General features: G+C 42.3%; 1 protein-coding gene across 1 annotated transcript in view; it reads right to left on the bottom strand.

Moving 5' to 3' along the window:
- The window catches only part of grk3 (G protein-coupled receptor kinase 3), a 66266-nt gene that overhangs the window by 21200 nt on the left and 20375 nt on the right, over positions 1 to 24691 (bottom strand). Inside the window, exons 3-12 of the mRNA XM_003439481.5 lie at positions 7957 to 8030; positions 7718 to 7819; positions 6934 to 7008; positions 5275 to 5336; positions 5119 to 5170; positions 4727 to 4818; positions 4540 to 4639; positions 3282 to 3360; positions 2601 to 2731; positions 186 to 280 (exon numbers count right to left, since the gene is read on the bottom strand). Of these exons, the coding sequence (XP_003439529.1) occupies positions 186 to 280; positions 2601 to 2731; positions 3282 to 3360; positions 4540 to 4639; positions 4727 to 4818; positions 5119 to 5170; positions 5275 to 5336; positions 6934 to 7008; positions 7718 to 7819; positions 7957 to 8030 (862 nt within the window). The remainder of the gene's footprint in view (positions 1 to 185; positions 281 to 2600; positions 2732 to 3281; positions 3361 to 4539; positions 4640 to 4726; positions 4819 to 5118; positions 5171 to 5274; positions 5337 to 6933; positions 7009 to 7717; positions 7820 to 7956; positions 8031 to 24691) is intronic.

Genomic DNA, 24691 nt, shown 5'->3' with positions numbered 1-24691 from the left:
TGCAGCGAGCTGAGACAATCCAACCCATTTAAAATGTAATCACTGCGAGAGACGTTCAGAGAGAACCCCGAGCAGCGCCAGCTGTATTTCATATTAATATAGATTTATATACATTTATCAGCCCGCCCACCCACCTACCCCCAGACACATAAATGCTGTGCAGAGTTAAACTCAGATGAACTTACACGCTGGCGTGGGGCTTCTTCTTGGAAAAGTCGCAGGCCAAGCCGAGGTCAGAGATACGAACATGACCATGTTCATCCAACAGGATATTAGCTGGCTGAGGGAGGACATACACATAGGCAGAGTGATGAAGAGGGTGATGGAGAATGTGAGAGATAACACGATAAAGCATAGGATACAATGTTGGAGAGCTCACTAATTCAAGACTTAAGTTACAATTTCCGTTCCCTAGCAGAGATTCTGTGTGAATACAGACAGTAAGAGCGCCTCCTGTCCTGGTTATCCTCTGCTGTTTGGCACATCTGGAGCTCACTCTCTTTCTTTCTGTCCAACGCTGCCTTAGTATTATTTGCATTGAACTGCACTGTTTACTGAAGCACTAAAACTGCTCCCTGACTTCCAGCAAAATATATCCATTATGATGGCAGCCAGTCCAAACAGGGGAATCGGAGAAAAAACAGAGGACAGTTGACAAATTGGTTGATATGAAGCTATGAAACGTGAAGCTGTGGAGGTGCAGCGGTGGGTGAGCAGACTAAGGGGTGCTCATCTAAAAAGTTAGAATCCCCTTTTTACAGCCTGACTATCAAACTGCTATCTAAAGGGAACATGGCACAGGTTCTGATGTGCAGTTAATGATAGTCATTACAGTTTTGGTTGTTTTTTTTGTTTGTTTTTTTAAACAAAGTAAAGGATTAAAATTTGTGATACTCATTATATTATACATATTATACATTCTGATGGCAAATAAATCCTATGAAGTCCAAGATTGTGTTTTCATGATTTCTGTGACTCTCGGGAGGCAGAAAAGCGCTCAGATGCTGTATGTAGTCATTACCTTTTTAAACCACTCAGCAATTTCCTGAAACAGCCGGTCGCTTCAGTTTTAGCTAAGTCGGACAAATATGTTGAGGGACTATTTTCAGAGGCGGATATATACGACTGCATGGAATATGAAAGGTGCTGCTTTTACAGATGAACGATACAAAAGACACACATAGCAAAAAAAGGATCTTGAACTAATGGAGGCTCCTGTAATGCCAAATTGGGAAACACAAACCAGTCCTCTTCAGTTCAGCTTCACTTGTATGGTAGCAGACATCACACAGTATCACAGTGCCAGTCATTTTTGGCCTACAGTATCTGTAAGTTGAACGTGGAGAGCATGTGTTCAGTGCCCCGCAGTAATAAGCCACAGACACCGATTCTGGTGAGGTGAAATGCTGACTGACTCATTTCAAGTCATATATTGGATGACGATATTATATTTATCATTTATATGCTATGCTATTGTCATTTATATTATTATACTCCCGTCCTTTATTTAGTGCTGTGCAAAACACGCTGTTTACTACAATATTTTTTCCATTGCTTTAGATGACTGTTTGCAGTAGTCACTCACTGGGTCTTTAGGGATTTGCTAGCTTAGCTTGTAGCCGACGATGGCAACATGGCCTCTTCACCTGTCCCTCCTGCACTTTCCTGCTCTGTGTAACAGATGTTTAGTTACTCATCGGGCTCCTTTAGAAATAGCAATACTTTGTAATGAAATTAACTTGTTTGCAGCTCTGGAGGATAGGATCCCTGAACTGGAGATGCAGCTTGCATCATTGAAAAACCTGTAGCTTAGCCAGGCCCCTGTAGCCGGTGCAGCTGAAGGTAGCATAGCCCCGTTAGCTCTGCTCCAACAGATTGTCGTGAGCAGCCGGGAAAACGGTACGACTGGGTGACGGTGAGGAGGAAGCATAGAAGAAGCCCCTGGTACACCATCAACCCCATTCATTTGTCTAAACATTTTTCCCCACTCGGTGACACCTGCCAGGGACCAAACTCTGCTAATTGGTGATTCTGTTCTGAGACATGATGTGAAGCTAGAGAAACCAGCAACCCTTGTCAATTGTCTTCCAGGGGCCAGAGCAGGTGACATTGAAGGAAATTTAAAACTGCTGGCAAGGGCAAATGTAAATTCCGTTGACTTACGATTGACGTCGGCAGTAACACCCAGTTAAGTCAGAGGTAGTAGCTAGTAATGCCCTATACCACAGCTAGCTTCTAAGATTTTTGGGATGCTTTTTTTTTTTTCTCTACAGACCAGTATACATTAATGGGGCAAAATATTAGGGAAACCTATATGTAATGCAGCTCAGTATGTAATGCACCAGCTTGTATGACCTTAGTTATTTAGATGGAGGTTGTCCTGAGGGTTTCTTGGATGTTAGGTATAAATTTCACCTCAGTCCACTGTGAATAGATTCCAAGTTATGCATAAAGTGAGTCCTCAGAATTTTTTGTATGAAAAGCTGCTTTTAAGTTTCTTTTGACAGGAAAAACTCATTGTTGGCCACATCATGGAATATGCTGATAATAGGAATGATTGTGTTCAGGATGATTTCCATCTGGAATCAGGGGGAGTCTACCTTGAGGTCTCTGTAGACGACAAAGCGGTTATGCATGTGCTCCAGACCCAGGATGATTTCAGCTGCATAAAAACGCATCTCTTTCTCGCTGAATACGCCGTGCTGAGACAGGTGGTAGTGCAGATCACCCCCTGAACACACAGACACACACACACACACACACACACACACACACACACACACACACACACACACACACAGTAAGTGCATGACATCAAAACACCTCAGTTTAAATCAATATCTGTCCATAAGTTGTGGTAACCTTCTCGTGGGGGAGAAAATGAAAATCGATGGCAGGCTCTCTTTGACACTCTTCTCTTTTCCAGCTGTCTCATTGAGCTAATGATTATCTGTATTTATTAGCATAACTGAAGCTCAAATAGCGAGCAGTGGACACTGTTTGGTGGTGACTGTTGACTTTGAAAGTTGGCCAGTCCTGAGCAGGATATACTTAACATTGAGGTGTGACTTCAAAAGGAGGCTGATCTTAGATGCAAAAGCATCTAACACAGGCAGGTGGTGTGAGGCGTCATCAGTGAGATCAAAATCCTATCAACTCCCTGGGGGAGGAATGGCCTGAGTGGCCACTGGCAGTCCGAGTAATCCAATCTTTGTCTCAGGACAGATTGGACTCGGCAGGAGTTTAATCTAAGGCAGGAAGGAAAGTGTGGGACATCCTACCGTTCATGAGGTCCAGGATAAAGCACAGCTTGTCAGGCGTGTGGAAGGCATACGTCATACACACAATGAACGGGCAGTCCTGGAGGAAGATGCAGAAAGAACGAGTTTAAAGTCTACAAGTGAACTCCTCCCAGCTAACCTTACTCTTGTGGTTTTCCTAAAATGGGTTATACAGCTAGTAGTGGAAAAAGAACTGAGGACCTTTAGTAAAACACACCCATGCAGCACAAAAAACTGATTTTTAAATCAGAAAGATGGATTTCACTCAGGACCACTGTAGTCTCAGGGACACTGACATTAGGCATCAGGGCTATAAATTGAGGTATCCCCTGAATGACCCAGCAGGAACAGCACAGGCATCGATGATATAATATCATCGATATGACAACAGTTAAAGCAGATTCAGCATGAAGGAAGCAACTTCAGTGGACGTGGGGTGCAAAACGGCTTGCAGGTGTGCAGCAACTGTGGGTCCAATGAGAGACTTCCTAACTGGATTTGAAGAAAGATGTCAGCTGAGCTTTACCCGGTGGCCTGCCTGAACTGACTCTGCACTCTGCAGCTACAGCAAAGATTCTCAGTCTCTCAGGGGGCCTTGCAGATGGAGCACAGAGTTACTGCAGGATGGGTGTGGATAATCAGGGGAATTTGAATGAATAGAATTTCTGTAGAGGAAATAAACTGATGATGCTATTGTGCTTTATTTTCCCCCAAATCAACGTGAACAGTTTTCTTTTTTGACAAAACTTTTTTCTTCTGATGTGGAAATCAAAGTCAAAGTGAGAATATGGTGGGCAATATTTTACTGCTTAAGGTGGAGTCTGTTTAACAGTATGTCATACACATATATTTAACTTGCCCACTCAAGAAGACATGGGCTAAGTGTTAGGGGAGGTGAGCTGAAGACTGGACAGAAAACAAAGTTCTGTTTGTAGTTTCTGGAAGTAGTGTCTTTTTAGAGGAAAATATCTCAGACTGTTTTTAACCTGTGCAGTCAAACCAAAGCAGTCTGTTCCACACACAGGAAGACTCTGTGCAGCACTGAGACAAATTATATATTAAACACCGCCAATCACTCCTAAGTATAAAAAAATGTTGTTAGCTTTTAGAGTTTAGAATAAGTGGGATCTGTATCAGTAACTCTGTTTTACTGGTATACCATACTGCAATGTACTGAATTCTGTTTTTAAAAACATATGCTGAGTATTTAAAAAAACAAAACAAACCTTTGTTGGTGCAGACATCGTGTGTAACTCACCCCTGTGCTCACTAATGACAGCATGATTCTCTCGTTGAGTGCGAGAGTCTCCCCCTGCTTCATTTTGATCCTTTTCTTGTCCAAACACTTCATGGCATACCTGACAATCAGAGCAACAGACACAGGTTACACATGCAGAGGTAACTGCACCGAGTGGTGTGCCTTTCAATACATTTACGGAGCTCACATTTTTCCCGTGTCTGCCTTCCTGCAGCCGTACACCTCTCCAAAGCCGCCCCTGCCGATTATCCGATGCACGCTGAAGTCATTCATGGTCAGCTGAGGGAGAGAGGAGCACAGAGACTTTAACTCAAACTCAAGAAAAACATGGCCTTCCTCTCAGAGACAGAAAACTCTGGGTGGATGTGCCTGTATTTGGTTCAGGCTGCTCTTGCGTCCCACCATCTGAAAAAGCAGATGTCTGTTTCCAGCAAACTCAGGATTCGGCAGCTCTGCCGGTGTGTTTCACTGGAGGGAAATTGCTAAAGAACCACACTGTTCTTTACAAACTCATTAAGTCAATAAGATAAAACAGTTATAGTCAACTTTTGGGAGGATCCCCCTGTCCCCCATACTCACATGGATGTTGAGCTCCACATTCTTCCACTGGCAAAAACGAGTGAATTTATCACTGGAGGAAAAAAGCAAAATGTCAACATATGATGTCAGCCACCACCCCCCACTGAAAAAATAAGAAGAAGAGAAATAAAAATGAAACGCATCCAGTATGATTACCTCTCAATGAACTTCTGGAAGATGTTTCCTCTCAAGCTGTCACAGATCTCCACGATGTATGGCTAAAGACAGAGACAGACAGACAGACAGACAGACAGACAGACACACACACACACACACACACACACACTCTTCAGCAAATGTGTGACCAAAGTGCTTTGCAGGTGTATGTGAATTATTTTCCTGAGTGGGCAGGACTGCATGTTCACTTACTGTTTCTGAGGCTCAGCCTTGTTTATTTGTGAGCTAACTTGTTTCACAGAAATGCCCACTGAACATTTACATCTTTGCATCTTGTTTGTGTCTCAAAGAGTCCTTGAGTTGTTTGTGCAGTTGTAACACAGAGGCACTATATTACTGCTGCACATACAACCCAAGGACTGAGAAAATATAGAGGAAATACTAACAAGTTGATGTAACATCTTAGAGTCACTGGGTATAATTTTATATCCACAAAATAAGCCATGTTGTAGTCTAAAAGAGGAAGTTGCTGATTAGATTTACTGAGCTCAAACACAGCTCCCGTCTGTGTTGCTCTGCATGTTATTTTCCTGGGTGTCCTTTTAGCAAGTGATGCCATGCTAAGTTTAATTACCAACAGCATGAAGCAACAATACAGTTCAAATATTCAGCGCAAAAGGGAATCTGGTACAACTCAGGTGCTACAGACACTCTTTGACATGGACATGACATGTCAATCACATCATACCACCCAAACAAAGTTACCTTTAACCAGTCAATTAAGAATGAACAAAAAAAAATAATCCCAAAATAGGTGGAGTGGTGTTTTTGTGGGGGGACTTTTTTATTTTGGTAAGTTGGACTGAAAGATGGAGATGAGTGCTCCTCTAGAAACCGCCACGGGGTTTTCACCACAACCTAAGTAAAGCCACCAAAGTGATTTATGATCCTAAAATGTTCCTTCAGTGTGAAACAAACACAGTTTTACAGGTATTTTTTTTCTACGGAGCATGTGCAATGTTGCATGCTGCTGTTCTGATATTTTGTTTAGGCCCTATTCATGTCATTAAGAGACACTGCCCTTTATAAAAGTAAGTGTAGACCTACTCACTTGTCTGTTAATGAAATGTTACACTTCACTGTGGTGCAGAGTGGCATCATAAAAAACAAACAAACTACAAAACCAAACCACAAATTTCTGCCAAATATGCTAACACATGCACGACTCCTGCCCTGCTCACAGTCCAGTCATTCTTACTGCCACCTATTCTGAATGCATGTATCAACACAGAATTAACCAGTTCTGGAAGTTTCATGTTTGTTCTGTTTGAGCATTGAGGTTTTATAAACCTTACTGAAGACTTTTTGTCCCAGTTTTATTCTGTCAATAGCGGCAGGATATCGCTGTGTGTGTCTCTCATCAAACCACTTGCACAATAATAATGGAAATACCCTTTCTTCAGTCACATTTTCGGGTCAGGGCTCCACCAACAGGGTACTAATGGAGTATGTGGGATCAAACATAAGTGATCATTTCCATTGCAATATATGGTGCAGTAAGATGAGCTCATATGAAAACAAATAAAAAGGTCTAGAATCATCAAATCAAACTCCTTCCACCCTTCACTTTCTTTTTTCCTATAAGTTTAATTGAGCATAGTCTGATAAGTGCAGCTTCAGAGATCAAATTGTATTTACCTGAAAAAGGTTTGGGGGGACCTGTTTCTTCGCCAAGTGACTCTGCACATGGTCCACTGCTTTCTTAGAGAATGGCTAAAACAAAGAGGAGGAAATAAAACCAAAGGCCATTAAAAATGCAGCATAACCATTAATTTCACTTCTGTTTTCTCTGTTGTGAGCATGTGCGACCCCTACTGTAACACTGAGCTGCTGCAGAGAGCAACACCAATATCTGGGTTTGCGTGGGTGGTGGGTGTTTAATAACTTCCTCCATTTAGACAGCCACAGCATGCACCGTGCTTGCTTTACATCCCAAATTATTGCCTTGCATGAGGACAAAAGGAGTAGTGTGTGTGTGTGTGTGTGTGTGTGTGTGTGTGTGTGTGCTTTGAATTGTTCCAGCTGAATTTGGGAGAAGCAGGGTGAAGACTGGAGTAGACGGCGCTTTACAGGGATCTAGATTAGTCCAATAACAGTGTATGGATTTACATCACTAGTAAATTATTAATTGGAGATTAAATTATTAATATCTGCGAGGGTATGGGACTCCATGTTTGTTACCAAAAGCATCTGGTTTCCATTTATGATCCCAGGTTGCAATGACCAGTCTCTTTGATATTTTTCAACAATATGGCTTCCCTGATCTCTTTGTGTCATAAACCTCTCAGCTTCCTCGGCTTTCACAGAAGGGAATATTATGGAGCGCATCATTAGATGCCCATGAGGTGTGTGCATGTTTGTCTGCATGTGCTTGAATCAGAGTTTTGTGGTTAAAATGTGGATGTTAAGGCAGCGTGCTCACGTGTGAACAGGACAGGAGCTCCTTCATGATGTACACATCGTAAATCTGTCGGCTGCGGCTCAACCGCTCCTCCTCAGAGTCCAGCTTCTCATAGTCCTTAATCTGAAACAAAACACACGCACAGCTTAGCGACACCACAGCATGCGGAAGGCTCAATCTGAATTAGCAGGATTATGGACCCCAAACCGGTCATCCATGCCCTTTTGTGCGCTCTAATTCGCAGGGCATGGGACACTTACTTCTTCGTAGAACTTGAGCTGAGGCACAGCCTCATCTATTTCATTCATACAGAAGTCCTTGAAGAGCAGGAAGCCTGTGAGACGCAAAGCAAAAATACAATAAGTGAAAGTGAGTGTACATCTAGGTGCAACAGCAATATTTATCAGTCTGTTGGTCAACGCTGGGATTCCACTGGAGAGGGTAATATCAAGCCTAAAAACAAACATTAAACATACGACAGAACATAAACTTAGGAGGAGCAGATCTCCTTCGACTTCTCTGAAAGTCAAAGTTATATCAGGCTTCGACTAACTTTCTTTTTTGACGTATGTAGATGTAACAGTTTTAACAGTCTATGAAACATCACCCTGTTGACCTGTTATAGCTCATTAACATGGTAATGGTAATACCAAAAGTCCCGACCAGTATTAGCTTTAGGATTACAGCTGATCCACGTGTGACACTGTGTCACTGGGCATTTGGTTAGGGAGGTAACGCGCTGATGTAGTTACTGACTTACCATGTGTCTATCAACAATCTGTACGATATGCTCATCAGCATACCCCACATGCCTCTAATCACAATGACTTTAATTCCTCCAAGTTGTTAAGCATATCAAAGAATGTAAAATAAGCAGAACATATGACAGTGGAATGTACCAGCACAGAGGCAATAAGGAAATTATTTGGTATAAAACAGGACAATAAAACATACAAAAGCAAACTTGAAGCAGGATGTGACTGTTCTGTAAATACATGATAGTATTATAGCCAACATGAGGTGAGATATATACACACACACACACACACACACACACACACACACACACACACACACAGTAAACACTTGGCAGAACACAGAGCTGAAACCCAAGCAGCTGTATTTACTGTATGAGCCTTAAGAAAAGACTGAAGCTGTCTTGTTCTTAAGAAAGGCCACTACAGCAACTAATTCCACTCACCACTTTACAACTGTACCAACACACATACACACAGAGTTCATAATTACAGAAAATGGCACTGGAGATTAGCTGGCTACAAGTACAGCGCCGCTGTCAAACACACCAACAATGGAAAGACATCTCACACTGTTATCGAATAAAGACTCGAAACATCATCAGAGAGAAGGTGGGTGGGGGGATTTTTTTAATAAAAAAAAAAAGACACTTCCATGTGGCTTGCAGGGTTGAGAGGCACTGTTGCCATGGTAATAGCCTCTGTGGCCATCAGCAATGTGTGAAGAATGGTGTAGAGCGACAGAGACGAGACTGTCAGTGGACTGTGGCACTTCCAGGAGGCCTGGTGAGGCAGTTACGGCTGTCCTCTGCCCGCTTTAGATTGTCAGCGACATTTTTTCATCAAACACATCGAAGCAGTACATTGGGGATGGAGACAAATGAAGGAACAAGACTGACAGGTATAACACACTGTCCACAGTAACAGGTCCACATGCAATGCTGACACTCAAGACTTTGCATCTTGGCTTTACCGATTAGTATCACGTATGAGCAAAAATAGATGGCTAAACAGATGTTAGCCGTTCAGTCTTGCCCTCCCACATGTCCTGTAAGACACAGATGTGTCTTAAATTCACTTATTTCCCTGCTATATTTTCATAACGATGTGCTTCTGTCTTGTGTTATAAATCCAGCCTAGAATCACTCACTGTCAGCTCCACTCAGGCCAAAATGATGGAAAAGTTGCTTCTGATCAACAACATCAATCAACAGGAGGCTGAAGTTCTAACAGATGGATCATTGACCATCTTCAAAATGATCAACCATCATCTCAAAATGAGCTGTGTGTTTGAAGAAATGCTGGTGTATGGACTGGATTCATACTTCTACCACAGGTCTCAGTCAGCCAACCACATACACACATTCATACATTCTTTTATCATACAATCTTACACACACACACACACACACACACACACACACACACACACACACACACACACACACTCTCTCTGAAGGATACATCAGGGGCAACTCAGCATTCACAATCTCTCCCAAGGACACTTCAACATATGGACATATGGCAACCTTCTGATTGGTAGACAAGCCACAGTACCACCTCAGGCCTTGTGTCACATATAAAACAGAATCAACCAGTTAGCACAGTTCTAAAGATTAGGGTCTGATATCAATCCACCTCTGGTCACTACTCATTCATCCCTGTGTGTAAGAACAAGGTTCATGACACAATACCTCCACTGTTCTGAAACTGATGAGCTAAGCACAAATTCAACCAAATAATCAGGAATCAGAGTACGATATATTGTACAACATGCCTTTGAATCACGCTTGTATTAACAGGCCTGCTTCTTCTTTGGTTCAGACAAAAGAATAAAGCGCTCTACACTTTACTTACACAAATCAGAAGCTGGGCATCACAAAATTCCCTTCAAAGCTTTTAAAAAGCAGCTATTGTTTCAGTTCACCGTCTTCACTGATTCAGTTTAGGGCACTTGTTTTGGGCCTCACGTCTACTATCATATATTGTCACGTCTTCCCTTCTGTTTTATCTTCCCTCACAGACATGATGCATCATTTCCTGTCTGACACCAGGGCTCGTACGAATAAACGTCCTCATATGCATCCGCACATGCTGTACTTACACAGCCTAATGGACAGGGCATTCCCTCCTACCCTCACAACCAACCCCCTCCCACACACACAAACAGGTTTTCAAAAGCAAGGACCAAACATGCAGGAGAGGTATTAGGAGGGGAGGGGAGAGGAGGGGAGGGGGGGGGACGACAGGCCTTACATCACCAAGACTCAAGGATTAAACTTAATCGCTGAACACTTCAACACTGCCCAGCTAATTCAACAAATGGCCTCTTCCTGAGAAGTCTCTCCCTCCCTCCCTCTCTCTCTCTCTCTCTCTCTCTCTCTCTCTCTCTCTCTCTCACACACACACACACACACACACACTTACTTCAGGCGCCAGCTCCTTTGAGCTTCGTCTCATTAGCGAGATCACCTGAACTGTCTAAAAATATCAAGCTGGCATGTTCTGACTGCCTCAGTCTTCCATCATCTGTGTACACACACACACACACACACACACACACACACACACACGCACGCACACGCTGACCACGCTGTGTATAGCTGCACTGTTCCAACTCTGTACACGTACAGCTGTAGGTAACACAGGGATGCTGCCCCACCTTGCAGGTTAGATTTACAATACATGTAGACTTTTTAAAATTGTACTCTGAAACAAATGTGACACCAAACATCCATTAGTTAAGAGTTATGGATGCCAGCTGTCTGCCTGTTGTATTTGCTTGTTAGCATCCACAACAAGCTGATCTGACATGAAGGGACCAGTCCCACTCGCTAACATGAGCTGTGGTATTGTGGGTAATTTGTGAATCTGATGACATTTAGTTCACAAATGCTTCACTTTGCCTGCCTATCCAGCTGGCGAGGTGACAACAACAGCCCATCCTCCCCTTATGGCTGAGGGGTAAGAATAATAAAATTATTGAAGGGTCATTTGAGTGAGAGGTGACTTGCATGTGCTCCATTATACATACGCTGACCTTTACTGGTGGGAGTGAGCGGCACCAGGCGGCGGTGCGTTTGAGTGTGCATATACTGCATGATGTGACAGACATTCATTGGAGTACAGCTTCAGGATTAGCAAACAATGATAAGTATTCTGCTAACCCTGCCCACACAGACTGAACACCCTCACCATAACCTGCTAAAATGCTAATCCCACAGTGATGGCAATTTGTTTTGATTGGTGATGTCACACAGCAGATTTCAGAGACGGCACAGCCACAGCATGAGCAATGAATCCAGCAGAAAATGGCTACAGCAGTACATTGGTGGGGCTCCTTTTCCAATGCACTATTGATCATTTGAACCCCAGGCTGCTGTTCTCAGTGTTATTTACAGCAGAGTCACTGTGTATGCTGAGGATCCTGAGGGTAAGCTGGGCTTCTGCATATGCATAGGCAGTTATGTGCATGCTACGGTTAAGCAGTTTAGTTGTCACGGATGCTACTACTGCTTTCCTTTAAAGAAATTAAGCTTACATGAAGTGCACCTCACCTGTTTGTCATGAAAGTAACCTGTGTATAACATATTACTGCATCTACTCAGGATAGTATCACAGACAATTTTGTTAGGGGTCATGTACAGTGGTGTGAAAGAAGTCTTTGCCGCCTTCCTGATTTCCTGTTTTTTGTATGTTTGTCACAATAAAGTGTACACCCTCTAAATCTAATAAATGGTTGGGCCACTCTTAGCAGCCACAACTGCAATAAAGAGTTTGTGATATCTGGCAATGAGTTTTCCATAGCGCTGTGGAGTAATTCTGACCCACTCATCAACCATGCAGAATTGTTGTAATTCACACTCACACTGGAGGGTTTTTCGAGCATGAACCACCTTTTTAAGGTCATGCCACAGCACCTCAATTGGATTCAGGTCAGTACTTTGGCAAGACTACTTCAAAGTCCTTATTTTGTTTTTCTTGCTGGTGTGTTTTGGATCATTGTCCTGCTGCAGAACCCAAGTGTGCTTCAGCTTGAGGTCAATAACAGATGGCTGGACATTCTCCTTCAGGATGTTTTGGTAGACAGCAGAATTCATGGTTCCATGTACCACAGCAAATCTTCCAGCTCCTGCCCTGTTCAACTTTTGCACAGGTGAGTCATATGCAAGCTTTTTTCAAATGCCATGTCCAAATTATGCAGAACATAGTCGCATTCCTGCTCAAAGTCTGTGTAGGTCTTCTCGCCTGCACGCCTGAAATGAATTAGAGCTCAATAAAGGCAATAAATGCAATGCTGTTAATAAAACTGCATCAACTGTTATCATTGATTATTCTTAGCTGTGCCAGCTTATACAAACAGATTATACATAGACACATTCATCCAGCACAAACCTGGTGTGAAACAGCAGATACCACTTATACTGCTAAATATCATCTCATCTGCTGATATCAGTCAACAAAGCCAGTGTCAGCTAATCCCATGATTTATCAGCGTATCTGTATTCTCTTCGAGATGGTGTGGCGTGAGGACAAGTGAAAACACCAGACTTTCAGGTTCTTTGAAAGGAAAGTTGATTTTAACAGCCAGAGTTAAAGAACAAAAGTGTGGTCTGTAACAATAGTCTGAAGTAACAATACCACCATACTTCAGTACTGCTTCTTTTGCAATACTCGTACTACTCCGTCATCTAATTTTCAGTAACTATAAACCTTCAAAACCACTGAACACACAGAACACCAAATTATGTATAAGCAAAACTAGTACGGTTCCTGCATCAAATCCATCTACTGATTCTGCCTTCTGTTAGCTGAAAAGATGGAAGAATGGCACATGGCGATTACCAAAGCTGAGAACTGGGGAGCAGAACTTGACAAATTATACTCAAACATCGATCAGATCCAATTAAACCTTGATGAGCTAAAGTTTAAAGTTACCTTTTTTTGCCCTGTGTATATTTGATTTAGAGCTGCGACACACAGCAGCCAGACATGAAATGAGAACATCAACATTTATCATTTAGTCGGTTTGATTTCACCCGAAGATGTCCAGCAAAGGCGGAAGGAATGCAGAGATGAAATTAGTAAATGTGTTTACCCAAGACTACAGGGTTCCTTTATGCTTTTACTAACACCTTTTCATTTTCAGCATTTCATGAGGACACATTCTGTGAAACAACTGTGCATGCATGAAAAAGAAGGATCAAAGTCAAAGTTTACCACAGCATATACAAGTTCAAGGTTTTTTCTTGCATAAACAGAGATTTTTGATAACCACAGGTCCACCGGTTTCAGGTCAAACAGACCCACTGCACGCACACCCTACTGTGCTGACGTAAGAAAGATGGATGAATTATGGGTGTGAAAAGCAGCTATGTTAATGTCTGTGTGACGTTAACATGTGACGTTGGTGAACGTGGAATGGAAAGTAAGGATGGGAAATAATTTGTGAAAAGCAAACTAGTTGTAGTTGTGACCCTATAAGATCTATGCAGTTTTTGCAAACTCACAGTCTGGGGGTCCAAAACCTCTGACTTACAGCACATACTCTCCAGATGTAACAAAGTACCAGACTTATGTGTCATACACATCTTTGTGTGTCAGCCAGTCATGCACATTGCACTGGTTGCACCGTAGCTAGGTTGAAGACACGAGTGTCTGTTTTTACTGTCACTTTACTGATGTTCCAGCACAGAAGTTCAGAAACATACAGATATACAGAGTGAGATGATGAAACAGTATTGAAAACTTGAGTGTTTGTGGGGGGGAAAAACAAGAAGAAACAAGACAAAGTCTCTCCTTCCGGTTTTGACTTCTTCTCTTCCTTATCAGAGTTTAGGTGGTGATATTGTCTGAGTGGCGACACCTATCATTTAGCAGAATACTCCAGCGACTTCTGGCTCCTCAACGATGGGTATAAATACAAGTGACTGTGACAAGAGGATGAGGTGCCAAGTGAAGTGGGTATACTGGGGCCTTTGAAGCCTTGAGACAGGTATGAGCTCTCACTGCAGCTTCTGGCTTCCATGCCATGCCAGTGTGTGCATAACATACTGTAGCAGGTTTGGCGTATATATCCAGGAGCCATTGCAAAGTTAAACATCATGGAACATTTGGCACCTGCTGAGCGAATCCTAGCAGCAGATATCAACATATGAACACTGTGATGCTTCAACTTAGCCTTAGAGGTTGGGTAAACATTCTCACATGTCTAAATCATAATTTGTGCACACTGCACAAATTATGATTTACACATGTGCTTTACAACCCAACAATCTAACTGGGGAGACACAAAAAAAAGCTGAAACCTCTGTAGTGTGCAGAGGACAAACAGGAAGGTGGTCCCCCATATTAACTTGCCCAAGCAGCATTAAAGGTCTCAGTTTAGCAACATCACACTGAATGAATTCAAATCAATTTAGCAGAACAAGATTTAGCTCATATCGTCATCAAAACTTAGTGAGCACACTGCTCAGATTACAGCTTATTAGAAAAAGATGAAGGTGTGCTAAACTATTAAACCCATGTGTATAGTCTGGAGCTCAGCTCTGCACTGTCTTAGGCTTTTATTCTCCAACTAAGTAACAGAGCAAGTTCAAATAATCCACAATAAAAACTACCACCAACAAGGAACAAGTGATACAGCCTCAAAACAATATTTTAAGAATATCTGTATTAACAATTCGGATGATAGAGAATCGATGTGTGCAGCTAGCAGGCAGTAGGATTTATGAGAGCTACTGTCACTGGTACTTGCTAATTCAAACTGTGAATTTATTGAAACAAGGTACCAGCTGCAGCAGAATTATAGTGCAATAGTAATTCAGTTTTATTTATTTAGCACCAAAGCACAACCACAGTTGCCTAAAGGTGTGTTATATTGTAAGGTAAACATCCAAAAACAATACAGAGAAACAGATAAAACCTTAACCATCAGATGACCCCCTATGAGCAAGTGCTTTGGGGACAGTGGGATGAAAAAACTGCCTTTTAACAGGAAGAAACCTACAGCAGAACCAGGTTCAGGAATGGCTGGCCATCTGCTGCGACTGGTTGGGGGTGAGGGGAGGAACACAGGACAAAGACACGCTGTAGAAGAGAGCTAGAGATCAATAACTGATTATTAAATACAGAGTGGTGTATAAACACAGCAAGTAAAAAAAAAAAAAGAAAGAAAAAAAGTGAGTGAAGAAGAAGAAAAACAAACAAAAAAGAAAAAACAGTGCATCATGGGAAGCCCCTAGATGGGCTCTCCGGCTGCTGTCCTGGGAGGCACTCAGCCTGTCCGTGAGGGCATCCTTCGGGGATGCGCGGAGGGCCATCTTGGACTGGCTAGGGCTCTTCTCCACATGTCCCGGCAATCGCGGACGCCCTGCTCAGCTCACCGGGGGCTGCACAAGGATCGGGACAGGAATGCAGGCGGTGTGGGCAACCTGGCACCTCCATTGGGACTGCCCATTAATGAAGGTGGGGCAGGTGTTCTGCATCACTGGCCCTCTGACGCCCTCCCCCAGTTCAGGAGAGACGTACCGTGTACCAGTAAGGTGCCGAGGGGGTACACGCCAGGCTCTAGTGGATTGAGGGTGTACGCAGATCCTGATCCACCAAACCCTGGTTTGCCTGGGGGCATTGCTATAGGCAGAGTGGGTGGAGGGGAAGTGTGTGCATGGGGACATTCATAAATATGCCTCAGTGTTGGTGGAAATTAGATATCGGGAAATTGGCAGGGATTGGCCCAGGTTCGGTAGCTTAATGGGGCAGTGTGTTGGAGTGCGATCGTGGCCGGTAGGGGCATGTGGGGCACTGGCCCCGCGAGGAGAAGGAGACAGTGGGGCCTTCTCAAGAGGCCCCACCAGCTCCAGTAACCCACTCCGAGGATGATTTTCCACTGGAGCAGTCTTGGGACGACACCCAATGCTCAGCCTTCGACCAGGTAATAAGCATTGATAGTTGGGTGGTGCACCCGGAAACGGGGCTGACATTCCCCCACTTCGTATCAATTAGGGATAGGTTATATTGAGTGAGTTGCTATGCTCACAAACAGACGGAGCACACTTAGTTGTTGATGCCTAAAAGCCGCAAGAAAATTATTTTCCAGGCAGCTCATTACAACCCAATGGTCAGTCACATGGGGTATGACAAAACTCTGGATCGAGTCATGGACCAATTTTATTGGCCGGGCATCTGGGCAGATGTGCAGCGGTAGCGGTGGTGCACGTGTTGCCCAGAGTGCCAACTAGTTAACCAGCTGGCCATTCCAAAAGTGCCTGTCCGCCCGTTGCCGTTGATGGAGGTCCTGTTCAAACGCATTGGCAATGGGAAGGATGTATAAGCAAACCAAACTTATAGCATGCACAGAACCCCGTGGAATTCAATATAACCCTCTATATATAATGGAGGTTTGCCAGTAATTAGCCAAGACAGCTGGGTCGAGTGATGGCTTTTTAAGTAATGGTTTATCTGCTGCCAGCATGAAGGCGTATGGTATATATCCCATTAACACAGATAGGTTGATTTAAGATTGAAACATTAATCAATGGTAGGATTTCTTTGAGCAGTCTCAAAGGAAGTAAGTAAGTAATTACTGAAGTTAACTCAGAAAGATCAATTGGAGGGAAAAAAAAGTCTAAATAAGTATCAATGGCATTAAAAGTTACTGTATATAATGTTATGTCTGTGAGATTGTTATGAGTAGTATTTTCTCCAATTCTACTTGTGAAGAAATTCATAAAGTCATTATTAGTTACGGTTGGCTCAACTCTGACTTTTTGTTAGCTTCACTACAGTGCTAAAGAGAAACTTAGGGTTCTTATTTTCTTCAACTAGTGATGAAGATGTTCTAGCTTTATGGTCAGCTTTTAATAGAGGAATCTATTTTTCCAGTCTAAATGAAGATCTTGCAAATTAGATGTCATTTCCAGTGCAGCTTATAAGTTATTTGCTTTAAGGTGCGCATTTGAGCGTTATACCATGGAGTAAAGTATTCCCACCATCAATCACGTGCAGGGAAGATGTAAAACTCTTAATAAAACAATCAACCTCTGCAGGAGCAGAGTTCAGGTAGCTGCTCTCCTGTGTTGGCACATGATATTGAAGAAGATAACAGTGGATGAATTATATTCTTAAACTTAGTTACAGCACTTCCAGACAGACAAGTACTGTGATGAAATTTATTCCCCACTGCTGTGTAATCATTATTTTAAAACTTAAATGTTAGTAGGAAATGAGCAGACCTGAGGGTTTTCAGGGAATACTATTAAATGTTCAATTTCTATGAGATATGTCAGAAGCAAGATCTAGAGTGTGATTACTAACATAATACATTAAATACTGTGTTGAGGCCATTATTTTCAGCATCTACATGGATGTTAAAATCACAATAAATATTTTACTTATCAGGTCCCATCATCTCTTAATGACCTTACAGTAGCATATCACCCCAATAGAGCACTCTCGCACTGCAGGCTTAGTTGTTGTTCTGAGAGTATTTAAAAGCAGGGCTCTAGACTAACTTTTTGCCACGGTTGCACCGGTGCGCACCCCAATGTTTCAACTGGATCGCTTAACACCGCAGTTTTACATGTGCACTTTTTTTTGGGTGGTGGGGGGGGGATAGCTGTCTATACAGACAATATTCATTTTCAGATGATTAACTAACAATCTTGTCAACACAAAGTTCTATATTTGGAGCACATTTCTAGGAGAAAGATAAGTTATTGAAAAACTGCTTGTGCTTAAAGTGCTTTGGCTCTCTTTGGCAATATTGTAGACAATGTTAAACTTAATCATCACATCGGCCTCCTCTGACGACCTGTTTGCTGCTGCCTGCCACTGAAAGGCAGTGGGGAGTGGGGACACTTGGGCAGTGCATTAATTGCAGCATATAATGTGTTTTCTGGATACACTGTGCTTTTTCAGTGTTCAGAGATTGATGGCTCCATGTCAGAGCCCTGGCTATGAATTTCAGACGGATCAGGCCTTAACTTAACGAAAAAGTTATCAATAGTTATCAATATTGCATAATTTTAAAAAGTATAAATTTCTTCAGTATTGAACAGCAGAAATTAGGCTTTCTTGCCCGAGGTCATTTGAGTCATAAAAAAAAAAAAAAAAAAGACAGCGGCCGACAGCGCTGTAAACAACGGTAGACTGGTGGGTAATAAGCGAAAGAATAATGCAGAAAACAGAGATTTGAGATGGGAAACTGTTCTTGAAGTACACAGAGAGAGAGAGAGAGAGCTGTGTATGAAGTGTGATTTTATCGTGGTGGAAGCAAAACAGGAGGGAATTAATGACGATATTTATCAAATGTGAAGCGTAATTTGGATCTTCTTTTGCTGCTGGTTCAGTGAATTTTGGTTGGAGAGAGACGAAACCTGCAACTCAGAATCTAGTGCAAAAAAGACGTAAACAGAATCAGTGAGCTTTCGGCTTTCAGCCCCAACGGCGTGTCCGTGTATATGCCGTCGGGTGAGAAAGCCGAGAAAGAGAAAGCTGATTCTGATGCGTCGGGTCCGCGCTCTGCGTTTACGTCTTTGTGTGGAATCCGTTTACGTGCTCTCATTTGCTGTTTGGTGGTTGTTGAAATAGTTTTGAGAGCTTTAACCTGAGATTCTGGCGTTTCTGGCAAAATACATTTATATTTAAAAGTCGATTCATGATTTAATGAATCGATATCGCTTTATTCAAGCTATTCACCTCCCTCTTCCACCTGCACTTTCAAACGTACACACAAAGGACTACGGGACAACTACAGGACCACGGCCAATCATAGAGGTCCCGCCCCTGACTCTCTGATTGGGACACAAGATAGGGGCATGATGTGTGTCAGTTGTTGACCACACGGAGACTTTCAGAGTTGCGGAGACTTTTTTTTTTTCTCCCTCTCTCTCTCTCTCCCCACTGGAACAGCTGATCGCACCGGTGCAACCAAGGATTTTTTTTTTTTATTATTATTTTTTTTCTTTTCGCACCATTGAAAAATTTGGTCACATTTGCAACCAAATTGGTCACACTCTGAAAAGAGCCCTGAAAAGAGTGGAGGGAAGAGCCTTCAGTTTTCAGGCCCCTGTTCTATGGAACCAGCATGCAGTTTGGATTCAGGAGACAGACACTACAATATTTAGAAAATGGATGGCAAAAAGCGCATCTTACTTAACCTGTACCGTTCTTACAATCATGTTTCAAAAGCCAATGGAAAAACACTGCCTCATTACACACACAAAAAAAAACAAAACCCTAAAAACCTGAAAGAAAAAAACAAAACAACAATCTTAAAAAAACAAAGAAACAAAAACATGCTAGAGAAATTATGTAGTGTAACTCGTTTCTTTTTCCCTCCTGTGACCTCAGAAAAATGACAGGTTGTGGCATCAAATGTAAAGCATATCAATTAACAGCAGATCTGCACCATTTGTATGCTGAACCTTTTTCTTGAACGCTATCGTCATTAACTGTGGGAACGTGAGATTTTCTCCTTTCTTAAAGGATGCTCCAGTGTGTGCTCTGTTAAAGCTGCTATAGACAGAAATGTGTAAGACAGCACCAATAAGTCCATTTTAAATGCATTAGTGCTACTTTCAACTAGGGCTGTTCGATATAACGATATATATCGGATGACGATAGAAAAACGTCTATCGTTTCATTTTACGCTATCGTTTGTTTCGTGGTGTCGCAAAATAAACTGTTTACGGCAATATTTTTTCATCATTTTGATGGTCACTGTAGTGGCTATATTAATTTCCTAAAGTTCTCTCTTTCTCTTATATTTAATATAACCACACTACGGAAGGACAAGCGCTTGTTTTTTATGCGTTTTCGTTAGCAACAACGACAGTAAAACCACGGCGTGTCCGCTTGTTTATTTTCCACATAAACCTTTCACAATAAAGCTCAAGATCCTGTTGAGGCTTTTCAAAATAAAACGAGTCACGTGAAAGATGCAGAGTATTAACGGATGAGAAGCAAAAAAGAGCCGCCAGGTGCTAAAAAATAAACCTTAGACTCAAACGTTAGAACAGGCTTTTCCCCGCAGCACGCCGTGTAATAAATACTCACAAAGAAAACGGCGGCTGTTACAACTTACGTCTAAAAATATATCGTTTCATGCATCAGTTAAAACACTCGACTCCAGGTACGCGACGCCCAGCTGGAAACACTTCACGCAAGTCGAGATGCCCGACATTCACAGAATTTACAGGAACTGTTACATTTTTGTAATTTATATCGTTATATCGACGATAGATGTTTTAATATCGGGATATGAGATTTTGGTCATATCGCACAGCCCTACTTTCAACCACACAAGACAGCGTGTAAGTAAGAGCAGTGACACACGCAAGCACACAAGCAGTTCAGACAGGTTTTCTCTGTGATTTACTGCCCCACCTGAGGAGGTCATAGAGTGATATTTGTCTGAAAACACACATTATGGACAGATTTGGAGTTAATTGGGAACCAGAAATATTCTTTACTACTGAATTGGAGATGGTTTGAATCTCCAATTCAAACCATTGAATTGGAGATTCAATGGTTATATGTGTGCCATATGTTTGCAAATGCATATCAAACTGAAGTAAGAACAATAGGCAAATACATTGCCGATGCTCTCAAGAGACTAATCCAGCTGCAGATATGGAGCGCTGGTGGAGGTCGACTGTAAGACTGCTCGTGCTTCATTCCATGTTGCAGGCCATGTTAGAGGCTCACAGCTGTGTTAGCTCTACCTACACACGCTTACAGAATGGACAAAAAAAAAATTGTTTTACTACTGAATTTTTTTTCCCCTTTACTAAAAAACATCTTGTGTATAAAGTTGCTATGCAACTAGAGTTTATTACCATCATAATTAAGAGTATGTTTAAAATGATCATTACATGACAATGTAAATTTGTACTATAAAGACGTGATATTAATACTTATCCTGTTTTTTGCTGTTGTACATTAACTAACTGCCTGCCATCAGATTCCTCAGATATGAAGATAGTGTGACTGGAGGCGAGGACATTGTGTTGACACACGCGCGCGCACATACACACACTCCTCTCTAGGACAAATGCTGCATTCTGGGAAACAGAAACAGGAATAAATGTTGTTCTGCCCATTAGAGTTCTCCTTTCACATCTTCCTCTCCATTTCCCCACTCTCCAATTCTCATCACCTATTTTATTCCCCCTTTAATCAATTTCATTTCTCCCCGTCGACAAGAAAAAGCAGCAGTTCTGGTGCCGTTGCTGTGGCAACTGTAGTTGCTAGGCAACCCACAACTCTCCATCATCCATTCCAGAAGTCTGACAGATGGAGAAAAAGAATGCCAAGGCAAGAGTGAGAGAAATAAAAGGAAAAGGAAGGACTTTAGGAAAGAATGAAGACAAGGAAAGGGCTCAAAAATGAAGATGGCGCAGGAGCTGAAAGATGGAGGGTCGCTGTAATGTACTTCACATAAAACACAGCAATTCCAATAAGCCATTCAGATGTCCTCTCTTCATTTGAACACCCTCTCAGCCTCCAGCCTCAAGTCCAAAAGTCCATACGTTCATTTTTTACTTCAGGTTGTCATTTATTAACACACTGTGTTAGCGTCAGGTTTTAAATCAATGTCCTCTAAAGCTTTAAATGATTTTACATGCATACAGGTCAGTCAGGTTGAAACAGAGATACCACTAACAGTCATGCTTTAATAGTGGAAATCACAGAGTGCTATTCCCCTGATGGCAACAGTTCTAGGTGGTGCAGCATTATGACACAAGCTAGCACAAGCTAGTGTTAGCCTTGCTGCTTGTGGAATGGCACATGTAGTAGCTGCTGTGTTGGCTAAAGTTTCAACTTTACATGAGGCTGATCAAAGCACAAGGGCAGCAATCCAACATAAAAGGCAGCTGGTATGGCATCTGTCCTGACCAGTGGCTGTTTGTTTGCTAAATTTGTGCTTAGCTTTTTCCAAGCTATAGCCACCACCCAAACACTCAAACAGTACACTGTTCTGATTAGGCTTGATTCCTGTGGCCATTATTGTTTATACAGATAAATGTGATCTCAATTTGATTTCAAGAAACTCTCTCCCTCTCCAGCAATATTTTTAGACTGGTTGCCTACTGCTGGTTAGTACCTGCACTGTTCTCAACTCTTTACTACCCCTAAAGTATTCCCCAAGTAGACAGAAACTCTCCCAGGGAGAGCTATGCTTGGGCATAGAGGGTCATATGATTGTTGTTTTTGTTTTTTTTCTCTGTATGTATTATTGTAGGGTCTACCTTGCAATATAAAAAGCCTTGAGGTGACTGTTGTTGTTATCTGGCACTGTATAAATAAAACTGAATTGAAACTAAAATCATTTTGAATTGGGAAATTGATTTTTTTAAACCCACCCCTACCCGATAGGTCTAATATTGTTATCAGACCTGTGCCATATCACATCATTCGTATGTCTTTACATTTACAATAGAACCAGCCCAAATGTGTCTGAGAGCAAGAGCCACATGCCTGCTTCTGATGGATAGTAGCTAAAAAGGAGATACTTCAACAATTTCTAGCAGAGCTCAGAACTTTGCAAAAACTACAAGACATCTGTTCCTGCTAAAAGTGCTTTACACTGTGTCACCACTATAGGCAAATGCACACCATGGAGTACAGTCGGGCTATACTGAGGAGGTACGAGCAGCTGGTAATGTGCGACCCAAAAGGAAACAAGTGACTCCCCCCAGCATTACTGCAGCTCTGGCTAACTGCGTTCCATGTGGCACTAAGCAGAAACGTGGATGCAAGTGAGTGATGCGGGTACTAGGGCTGGGCCATATCATACCGTTCACAGTAATACCGGTATAATGTTAGGCAATAATAAGAAAATGAAATATCGCGATAGAATATGGGTAAAACGCGCATGCGCAGTGCCTTTGTTTTCATATGCACATGGCAGAAAAAGCATGGCGGCGACGGACGATTTGCCAAAGTAGGACGGTTCCTCAGAACACCAGCAACGAGGGAAATACAACGCTGTAGTCCCTGAGCCTGACAAAAAGCCGCAGACCCAAGCAGCAGGTATATCGTTGCCTCGACATTCACCCAATTACGTCACCAGACGCATTGCTATAACAACGACCACGCACATTGGGTGGTACTCGACTGTAATGGAAAACGGACGATTCGAACAGGTACTAACGGAAAAGAGGCTATTAAGTACCATAAGCACTAACAACTGAACTAAATATCTAGTACTATTCTCATCAATTAGTGAGCAGTCTCTGAAATTTTAACTTTCATCCTTTTCCATGCATACATTTACTTTTACACTCTGCAGGTTTTTGGCTAAGAAAACTAGCCTGTTTATGGTTTCAGATTTATTAGGCCTACTTTTGCATATTTTTGATATTTTTGAATGTAGTGAAAGAAGTGTGTCATGCTACTGGACTTTGTCGGGACCTGTCAGCTCTATATCTTTTAACGTGTTTAACTGTGCTCGATCGGAATGGAGAAAACTGAACCACTTGCACACTTTTGACGATGTGTGACCTCTCTCTGGTATTATCTCTACCTGAACAGCTGATAAATTTTCCACCTCTGCTTTGCTCATCAGGACAGGATCACAATGTTTTCTTCTGAGGGAATGGGCAACATGTCGACTGTGCTTGGCTGTTGTGGGGGCCTTATGCCAACCTAACGCACTGTCTGGTGAGCCGTGTGTATTGTTTGTCTGATTCAACTTTAAAGCCTATGTTTACCTTCATTGACAAAATATAGTGATTGAGTGTTCTGGGTACGTGTGTGTGCACCACCCAACTAACTTACTACAAGAGATGAGTTGAGATGTTAAAAAAATTAATAAAATAACAGCCCTGATTGGTGAACTATCACCACTCACTTTAACCATCCACCTTCAGCACAGCCATGATATAATGTACAACCTGTTGTATGTCATTCCCAACATACATGTCCTACATTGGATCCTTCATGTGCAAAAACAACGCAACACATGGCCATCCCATGCTACAGACCATGTAGAAAACCAAATATATGCCTTTAAAAACATATTCAAGATGAAGTAGTGAGCAGTATGCCTGCTATATTTAGAGAGGACATGTCCATTACATAAGGGTCCATCCTGCCTGACCCTGACTGTGTCTGGCCCAGGGACATCGCAGGGAGGAGTCACCAAAGCCGAGCTCTCCAGCTGATGCAAAGCCAGGTGGACCTTCTCAACACCCTTTTTTTCAGCTTTGTGACACAGCCTTAAAAAAAGCCACTG

The sequence above is a fragment of the Oreochromis niloticus genome, linkage group LG7 (assembly GCF_001858045.2).
Source record: "Oreochromis niloticus isolate F11D_XX linkage group LG7, O_niloticus_UMD_NMBU, whole genome shotgun sequence".
Classification (NCBI taxonomy): Eukaryota; Metazoa; Chordata; class Actinopteri; order Cichliformes; family Cichlidae; genus Oreochromis; species Oreochromis niloticus.
This window is presented reverse-complemented; position numbering and strand designations above follow the sequence as displayed.